Raw genomic sequence first — 10,492 nt, forward strand, 5'->3', positions numbered from 1 at the left:
ACAACAGAACCAATACCCAGAATCCCATGCATCCCTAACACCCCCCCCGCCCCCCCCCCCCCCCCCCCCCCCCACCCCTTGACCACCACTTTGAGCCTTGCATAGTCAACGAGCCGGACGTGACGTCGGGTGGATACAACCTATTGTGGCCGTTCTGATGATCAGCATATATTCAGCATATTCATGAAGACAGACACGCTAAATAAATTGTGTTTCTTATTCTGCTCACCTAACATGCAATCCTCTGTGCACACGTTTAGTTGATCAGCTTTGTGTCAGCTATCAAGTTTGCAAATATTTCAGTCCACACAAATCTTTAGTAGATCAGGCCCCTAAAGTTAATTCATAACAGCCCAGTGAAATGATGGACACATACAAATATGAATTAATGTTGACTGACTTGGTGTAAGAAAGCAGCTGTAAGAAAGCATTATTCATTATGTCTGACGCGGAAGATATGCTTTCACTGACAGTTGTAATAGATTTTTATTGGTTAAAATACTAATTTGATCCGATATTTATTTTTTATGCCAAACAATCAGACATCTTTACTGGAGGGGATACCGATACCATTAACCCGCAGGTGTCAAACTCAAGAAGTGGCCCACCACTTCATTTTATTTGGCCCTCGAAAGGCTTGAAATAATATGTATCAATAAAGTACTGTAACTTTTCTTACTAAATGTATTCTTTCTTTCTATTTTGGGAGAAAAAAAATATATGTATTCTCTGTAATCACAAATGATGTTAACTTAAAGGCCTACTGAAACCCACCACTACCGACCACGCAGTCTGATAGTTTATATATCAATGATGAAATATTAACATTGCAACATGTGCCAATACGGCCTTTTTAGTTTACTATATTGCAAATGTAAATTTCCCGCGAAGTATGCTGTTGAAAACGCCGCGGAATGATGACGCGTATGATGAAGCGTGCGCGTGACGTCACCGGTTGTAGCGGACATGTTCTTCCAGCACCGCTCACGGCTAAAAGTCGACTGCTTTAATTATATAATTGCACAGTATTCTGGACATCTGTGTTGCTTAATCATTTGCAATTTGTTCAATTAATAGTGGAAAATTCAAAGAAGAAAGATGTAGGTGGGAAGCGACGAGTTGAGTTTATACCAAAATGGATACATGGATGATACAGCAGAGGATTGGGAGAATGTCATGTGGTCAGATGAAACCAAAATTTAACTTTTTGGTATAAACTCAACTCGCCGTGTTTGGAGGAAGAAGAATACTGAGTTGCATCCCAAGAACACCATACCTACTGTGAAGCACGGGGGTGGAAACATCATGCTTTGGGGCTGTTTTTCTGCTAAGGGGACAGGACGATTGATCCCTGTTAAGGAAAGAATGAATGAGGCCATGTATCGTGAGATTTTGAGCCAAAACCTTCCATCAGTGAGAACTTAGAATGGTACATATATATATCTTTATTTATATATATATATATATATATATATATATATATATATATATATATATATATATATATATATATATATATATATATATATATATATATATACATATATGTATATATATATATATATATATATATATATATATATATATATATATATATATATATATATATATATATAGACGTATATACAGTATATATACATATATATATACAGTACAGTACAATTTTTTTAACCCAATGCGGCCATCCAGTCAAAACGTTTGGGGACCCCTATATTAGGGCATTTTTATTGGTTATCAGAGTTATTTTTCAGATTTTTTTTTTGTAATTCTTCGTATTGGCCCGATAATTTTCTGTCCGATATTTATTTACACCCCTAATCTCTAAATAGGAACGAATGGCCTTTCTTTCTATTTTTAAACAAAGAAAACAATCTGAAGTTGTTTTTATTTGTAAGTTATCGTGCCGTGATTTTACCAGTCCAGGCCACTTGGAAGTAGTAAAAAAAAAAAAGGAAGTAGATTTTTCTCCATGTGGTCCCCGATCTAAAATGAGTTTAACACCCTTGTCTTAAACAATCTTCACTGTAATAAACTTCCTGGGATTTTGGTGGAATTTTTTTTCCCCCCATGGCTGTAAACTGTCTCTTTCGTCTCCTCCAGGTGTCTCCACCTCTCAGACCCAACAGGCCCACACCTCTCAGGTATTACAGCCCGAAGAAGCTCTCTACCTCCACAGGAAGAAGAAACGGCTCCTCTTTCACGACCCATACACTCGCTTTTCTGCTCTGCTCTACCGCCGCCCTCTACGGGAAGACCAGAAGGCTATTTTAGCCTGTATGGACAATGTAGAACTTGACCACGCCACCTTCCTCTGAAAGTCCACGCTGGTCAAAGGTCATGTAGAATATTTTACTCTCCAATGATATCTGCTTTTCTTTGCATTTACTGCTTCGGGAGAGGAGCAATAGTTCAACATTTTGGTTTGTCGCCCCCTGTAGGTCAACCACAATGAGCTTGTTTTTAACGACTGCAGATGACATCATATCAAGATGCCAGTTATACTTCAAATTTCACTCAAAATTAAGGTATTGTGTTGAAAAATGGGTCTGGAATTATTACTCAAATCTCCAAGAATGTTGACTGTAGGCTACATTGTTGAAGATGGATCACATTTCTGATCAGATTCAAATTATTCCCACTTCAAAATTCATTTTCATTTTACCTAGAGACACATTACACAAACATTCCTTCATTTAAGGATTTTTTTTCGAAAATCTAATTGACATATTTCCACATTTCCCCTCCAATATTTCAGTATCAAAAAAGTTATTACAGATATTTTTCATATTCTCCAAATTCCCACATATCCTAAAAATCCACTACACAAATGCTCTTTCTTCGTCAGTATTCTAAGTTAAAACTTCACATTTCTCAATCGAATCCAAAAATGATCCGTTTTCCGAAAATTCCATAAGCCAATTTCTCACAGTTCTTAACCCATTCTCACCATTTCATACCCTAAACATTCAGGCTAACAATTTTACCGCATCTCAGAAATTCACATTATACACTATAGGGATTGTGAACGACAGAAAAAAAAATCCCCCAAAAAGTGAAGTTCCACTTAAAAATGTGGATTCTGACTTGCAAACCTCAGAAGAGCAAAGAACATGAGTAACTTCTCGTACTCTAAAGGCGTACTCACACTAATTAATTTGTATCGTGGTTGACTTAGGTTCCATTCCCTGGTCCCCGCCGGCCTGCGTTCACACAGATCATCCAACGTTTTAGAGAGAATAGAGGTTGCCTTTCGACGTCTACTTCACTTTGAATCTAAAGTACATTTCTACCAATGTTGGTGGGTGGGTGAATTTTAGCATACAGCCATCATGTTGAGAAGAATATACTATTAGTGGAATTTAAGACAAATTTCAGACATTAAGCTTATTTTGTTTCACTTCTTCTAATAGAGTTTTGATTTATTTTATTTTTTTAAAGACCTAAGAAATATATTCCTAGCTCTGACACTTGACAGCAGCATCCGGGCAGGTTTTATTTTGTATGGAAATAATCAGTGACAATTATCGTTTGTCCTTTATGGAATCAGGAGTGAAGATACAACCCAGTTGCAATGCCAACATAAATAAGTATTCTAATCGGTCTGATCATGTAGTCGCCAGACTACTGCTTGTGGTACGGACAGCGCTGGTCCATGGTGGTCCCAGACAATTCATGCTTATGACAGGAAAAGCCAAAAGACAACTCCCGTCACATAATGCTGTCATAAGGTAAAGTTTTCCAACAAATCAAACCTGGTTGATCGTGCAATATCTTTTTCTTTTACATTTTCAGTGCCTTTATTTATGATGACATTTACCCAGTGATTTGAACTTGCCAAATTAGAAGGTTAAAACTACTTATCTTTACTTATGATGCCAAAAAAAGTTGAAATGAGATATATTAATTAGAGGGTGTCCCTAAAGTCTGAACACACAGGCAAAAATAAAAACATCGTTCAATTACATCGGTACCTCGGGATACGAGTTGAATTGTTTCTGTGGTGCAGCTTGCATGTCGAAAAACTTGTTTTGCGAAAACAATTAAAATCATTTTAATTTGGTGTTTGGCGCCGTCAAAACAGCACAGTTATAACATGAAACATCCCATTTAAAAAGAAAAACAAACTTTTAGATAAGAAATATTACTACTAAAGAATTTAGTACAAACAACTAGTAGTTTTATGAAGTAATGTAATAATAATGTACAGTATTTACCGTGGACAGCGGACTTGTTTGATATCTCCTTCCAGCGGCTTCTCCGTGAACTACACCATCAGCAGCCTCTTTATTTTTGTAGATAAATGTCAGCTAGACATTTATCTATCAGACATTTAACATCCTTGGCTGGCGTTAACTCATTCTGCTTCAGTATTGTGCAGACTAGCAGTGCTATGCTAACTAGCTACACGCTCTGTCATGTTTTTGATGATTTTGTTCTTTAATTCAATGAATGTCATCCACTTATTCTTCTCAGCACTGTCCTTCACACTCACTTCATTCCTTCCTATGTTGGAAAAACAAAGTTATGTCCATATCTAGCTAAAAGCTAATGCTAGCGAGTAAGACTCGATGTTTTGGTCGGATTTGACATCTATTGGGCCAACTTGTGATGGGGATGCTAATAACCGGAAGTTTTGAGCAGAACCTCAAACATAACAATTAACCGGAAGGCAACTTGTATTCGAAAAACTCTTAAGCTGAGGCACTCCTATCCGAGGTACCACTGTATTAAAAAAATATATGTATAATATATATAATGTACACATATAACATGAGAGTAATAAAATATTTATTCAAATTTAATTAATGTTGATAAAAAATGTTTTATAATTTTGTTGTAAGTGTTTTTTTTATGAATTGATATATTATTGAATGTACTATTTCTTGATTTTTTTATGATGCAATCTTTTTTAGGGTATATAATATAGGTATTGTGTATGTAAATGTGGGCTATTTCACTAATTATTTTGCTTGGTACGCTTTCTAAATAAACTTAAATGTTTTTTTCACTCAAAATCTGACAAAACGCATCAAAATGTGTATCGGCACGTTTATTTATTCTTTTGTACGAGGTTTCCAAGCAGAGGATGACTCATTTATTTAACAGGACTGAACGTTTTTAGCCTAGAATTAGCAAATACATGAAATCGAGCCACATGAAATTAGCACATACTAGTGATTCAACAAAACTATTTCTTTAAACAAGCCACAATAAACTATTTGGTAACTGTGCTAAGACTTCACCCCTACCCTCAGTCCAAGTTGAAGTATGATAGAATATTCAGACAAAAAAATGAGTGAACTCAATTTCGGCCTGCAGAGGATGTAAATGATGCAACTCCCTGTGGACCATAATATGTGTGGAATGATTCTAGAAATGCGTAAAAAAATATAAAATTTCTGAAGGATTTAACATTATTGTATTTCATGGTAAAGTATCATTTTAAGGCAGGCAGCAAATGTAACTTTTTCCAGTGTTCAATATTGGGGTGTCCCGATAGTACTTTTTCCACTTCTGATACGATACCGTTATTGGAGGCTAGAGCTTTCACCGATACCGATATGAATCCAATACGATATCAGCACAACACACTTTTGTTTTCTAGTGTGTAATGTTTGAAATAAAGTTGATTAAATTAAATCAATCAAACGTTCCCTCCGGGTACTCCGGCTTCCTCCCACCTCCAAAGACATGCACCTGGGGATAGGTTGATTGGCAACACTAAATTGGCCCCTAGTGTGTGAATGTGAGTGTGAATGTTGTCTGTCTATCTGTGTTGGCCCTGCGATGAGGTGGCGACTTGTCCAGAGTGTACCCCGCCTTCCGCCCGATTGTAGCTGAGATAGGCGCGCGACCCCGAAAGGGAATAAGCGGTAGAAAATGGATGGATGGAAACGACCCCGAGAGGGACGAGCGGTAGGAAAACGGATGGATGGATAGAACAATGGTTGGTCTGAAAAACACTAACCATATGACAGAGTTAGAGTGGTAATTTGGGTTTTGGTGACACCTAGTGGTCATAAAAATTCATTGAATTAAGCTTATAGTGCAGGAAGTTGAATGATGCGTACACAATTTTTACTGGATACTCTCTAATGTGCTTCTGCCTTGGAGAATTTGTATTTGTAAGTAATATGCAACAATAATAATTTGATACTTGTTTGTTTTGACAAATGCACCGTTTTAGACTGCTCAACTAAGGGCACGTATTATGTATGTCTAGCTCATACTTGCCAACCTTGAGACCTCCGATTTCGGGAAGTGGGGGCGTGGGGTGGGGGCGTGGTTAAAAGGGGAGGCATATATTCGGGCATCTGGTCAGGATGCCACCCGAACGCCTCCCTAGGGAGGTGTTTAGGGCACGTCCAGCTGGTAGGAGGCCACGGGGAAGACCCAGGACACGTTGGGAAGACTATGTCTCCCGGCTGGCCTGGGAACGCCTCGGGATCCCCCGGGAAGAGCTAGACGAAGTGGCTGGAGAGAGGGAAGTCTGGGCTTCCCTGCTTAGGCTGTTGCCCCCGCGACCCGACCTCGGATAAGCGGAAGATGATGGATGGATGGATATATATATATTATATTATTCATTATTATCATTGTTTATTGTGAGCGAACTGTGGTGCTGAATTTCCCCCAGGGATCAATACAGTACATTCTATTCTATTCTATTCTATATTTACCGCTAGATTCACCAAGTCAAGTATTTCATATATATATATATATGTAAGAAATACATGACTTTCAGTGAATTCTAGCTTTATATGTATTATATTATATATATATATATATATATATATACATATATATATATATATATATATATATACATATATATGTATATATACATATATATATATATATATATGTATAAGAAATACTTGAACTTCAGTGTTCATTTATTTACACATTTACACACACATAACACTCATTGTTGAGATAAGTGTTGAATTGTCCATCCTTGTTTTTCTAACCATATGCATGTACAGTAAATGGCAGTAGTGTCCCGTTTAAGAGAGTCACAACATTGCTTTACGGTAGACGAAAACGGACTGCTGTTGTTGTGTGTTGTTACCGCGCTGGGAGGACGTTAATGAAACTGCCTAACAATAAACCCACATAAGAAACCAAGAACTCACCCTCGATCATTCTACAGTTACAACGTCATTGGGCAAACACGCTCTTTGTACACATCACTCAGGTCCGCATGGAACTGGAGGGGGCGTAGTCTCCAGCTCCGCCTAAATTTCGGGAGATTTTCGGGAGAAAATTTGTTTCAGGAGGTTTTTGGGAGAAGCCCTGAATTTCGGGAGTCTCCCGGAAAATCCGGGAGGGTTGGCAAGTATGGTCTAGCTTGTGCTTAACTGTTGTGTAGCTGCTAGCTCATCGTTGCCTACAATATAGCCTACCATGATTACGTTTAGTGAATGATTTCACTAAAATACAAGGAAATATCATATCATCTGATACTTAGTTTTTGCTGATATCGGATTGGGACACCCCTAGTTCATTGTATGGAATGGACCTTACAGTAGACTATGTTTAGACTTTAGGGACACACTGTGTGTTTGATATAAGCAGAATATGTATTAATCATTTGCCTTATATGAAATGATATAATTTTTTTTTTCTTTGTCAGTGTACATTTTTTTTAAGAATCAAAAGGTCCTTTGTTGGCATTGTGGCTGGACTTAGTATCACACTGAAAAAAATTAAAGGCAAATTGCAAGGCAATGTCCAAACTATGCAATTAAGCCTTCCCACTGGTATTGATTGAAATCATGTTTTAAAGCCCCAAAGACTTTGTATTACATGTTACTTAAAGGAAAGCAAACTCTCAGAATATTTCAAAAGCACTGTAGTTCTCTCAAATACTTCACTGAATAAGAAAACAAAAAGTAGCACACTATATGGTAACTTACAACAAAAGTATAGTCAAGGAAAAATAAAACATATTGCACATGCCAATTCAGTTAAAATAACAAAAAAAAAAAACATTTCTCTGTTTAATATTTGATTCCAATTTTAGATGTGGAATATTTCATAAAATGTATTCATGTAAACAAATATATATAATTGAGAATAAAAACAGTTATAAAAAATCAGTCCGTGATTTGGATGTGTTCAAAATATAACAATACAAATATATAAGCCGCTTTTTTATTTCACTTTGAAATTGAACTTTTTTATGATGATCATGTTTACTTGATGTAACAAGTAAACAAGATATGATAAGTCAAAATACTCAACAGATTTTGCCCAGCATAAAATGCATATACCTCCGAAAGGTCAGAGGAAAGTCTGATTTAAAACGGAAGCCATTTTTCCTGAAATCAATTATTTCAATGAGTTTGTTCAAGACACCTGAAACTATAAAGGAAAACAAATTTTGTAGAGAATAATTATGAATGAAATGATGTTGACTTTTATCGAAGACTGTTTTTGGCGTAAACGATAAAAATTATTGATTCCACGGAACAATGCGCAGTCAAATGGACTGGTTTGTTGAGCGTTATTTTTGCTCGTACAGCAACTAAGTCGCTGCACAACAACAGGTGCACAATTTTTGCGAATATTTTCGTCAAAAAGTGCATCTAGCGAAAACCGAGGTATTGCTGTAGCAACAGCGGAAAACGACACAGATGTCAAATGTGATTGAAGTTACAACTACGGATGGTCGATACCACTTTTTCATCACTGACGTACCAATACTGCGACGTTGTTGGTCTGCCAAAACTGTTCCCAATTACATACTTTTTTAGTAATAGATTTGTATGCATGTACTTTCCTTAAAGTAAACATACAAAAAAAAATACAAATGTTCTGCTTCCGGATGGAAAAAAGACAATTGCCCACAAAGACTAAAGTTATGCAATACTGCTGTTTCTACTTTTAACCTCAACTTTACAAAGCGCATAGCTATAAAGAGCATCTCTGCTAAGTCATTAGACAGCACCACTTGTCAAATACTTTTTTTTTTTTAAAGTGAATGTGACAGACTCAAGCCGTCGTCGTGCGGGTTCTAAGGACCATCAAGGAAGGACATAATGGCGAGCATGTTTCGACTTCTTTATTTCAAAGAATGTGTCTCTTGCCTGGTTGCTTTTCAGCCTTTCTGTCTGCTGCTCGCTCTTCCGCTCCAGCTTTTCAGCTTTTGTGCGATTTCGTCTTCTTTGCGCTCTCCGTCTCTCTCGCTCGGCATCCGCTAGTGTCTTGCTCATTCTCTTCTCTCCGTCTTTCTCCCCCTACGTTCACGGCTGCCGCCCTTTCATACAGTACAAGATGATTTAATTGTGCCCAGCTGGGCGACCCACACACCTAATCACGATTGCGGCACCGCTCCCGATGCGCCCCGCCTCGCTGCCCGCTCACCGTCCACGCCTCCTCACCGCCATCTTGCAGCGGGCTATGGTGTGGCCTGCCTCGCTGTCGGACTGCCGGCTCTGTCTCTCCACAGTGAAATTTTGTGCAAAACTGTGAGTCTCTTAAAACACAAGAAAATTGAATTCAAGTATAGAATGTGATACTGTGGAACCTGGATTTATGAGCTTAATTTGTTCTTGAACTGCGTTTGTAAATAAAAAAGTTTGTAAATTGAAGCAAACTTCTCCATAAAGAACCAATGTAAACATGATTATGAGCCTCGACAAAAGTCCATATTTTAGAAGAAGTTTGTACTCTTTGAACACAATATAGAGCGCTATAGAGTACTGTATATCAAACAAACATAATGAGGAGGTGATGGATCAACTTTCTATTTAATACATCTCACACAGTTTACCCCAGTTATTATCAAGAACTGTAAGGATTTGCGATCTCCTACTGTGATTTCAGTTGATAAATGAGAGACAGCTAGAAATGATCATCATACATCAACATCTTTATCAATGTAAGCAAGGGAGTAAAGATGTGGGTGTGTTGCTAAATATTGATATACTACATTACCTAGAAGATTTATAGCACTGTAGACCAGAACCATAAGAGGGTCTGAGCTGCAAGTGAGAGTTCTTTTGTTAGAGCAATAAAATGTTATTTTTCTACACGTTGTTGTTCCAAAAAGCTAACACACATTCTCTAGACTGCGTGGCTTAGCAACTTGAGGGTTCCATGTCTGATTCCAGCTTTTTTTTTAGTTAGACATTTCATCACCCGTGCTCCAAGTGCCACCCACACTGCATAACATGTACCTTAAAGATGTACATAATGGGTTTCATTATGTAAAGCGCTTTGATTAAATATAATTCACTTCACTTTGCATTTGATGGAAAAATGTAAATAGTTGTTTGAATTCTCACAGATCATTTGGAGAATCGTAACATCGCGTATTTCTGCAGCTTTTGAATTAAAAACGTACGTAATCATTTGGGATTTTGGACAGTAGCAAAGGTAGGGTCGCCGCTATCGGTGGTTTTCGTAATCGATTATCTTAGTAATCGATTAGTTTTTTTGATTAATCAAGTAATTGGATAAAACACACTTTGTAGCCTGAATGCTTATA

At 37.4% G+C, this 10,492-nt stretch overlaps 1 protein-coding gene across 2 annotated transcripts in view; it reads left to right on the forward strand.

The window, feature by feature from the left end:
* LOC133551415 (protein turtle homolog B-like) overlaps positions 1-5,727 on the forward strand; it is a 268,622-nt gene extending 262,895 nt beyond the window's left edge. For both annotated transcript variants that reach the window (XM_061898088.1, XM_061898087.1), the window contains exon 20: positions 2,101-5,727. In XM_061898088.1, the coding sequence (XP_061754072.1) occupies positions 2,101-2,315 (215 nt within the window). In that variant the 3' untranslated portion in view covers positions 2,316-5,727. The remainder of the gene's footprint in view (positions 1-2,100) is intronic.
* The last annotated feature ends 4,765 nt before the right edge of the window (positions 5,728-10,492 follow it).

This window comes from Nerophis ophidion, linkage group LG04, assembly GCF_033978795.1.
Source record: "Nerophis ophidion isolate RoL-2023_Sa linkage group LG04, RoL_Noph_v1.0, whole genome shotgun sequence".
Lineage (NCBI taxonomy): Eukaryota > Metazoa > Chordata > Actinopteri > Syngnathiformes > Syngnathidae > Nerophis > Nerophis ophidion.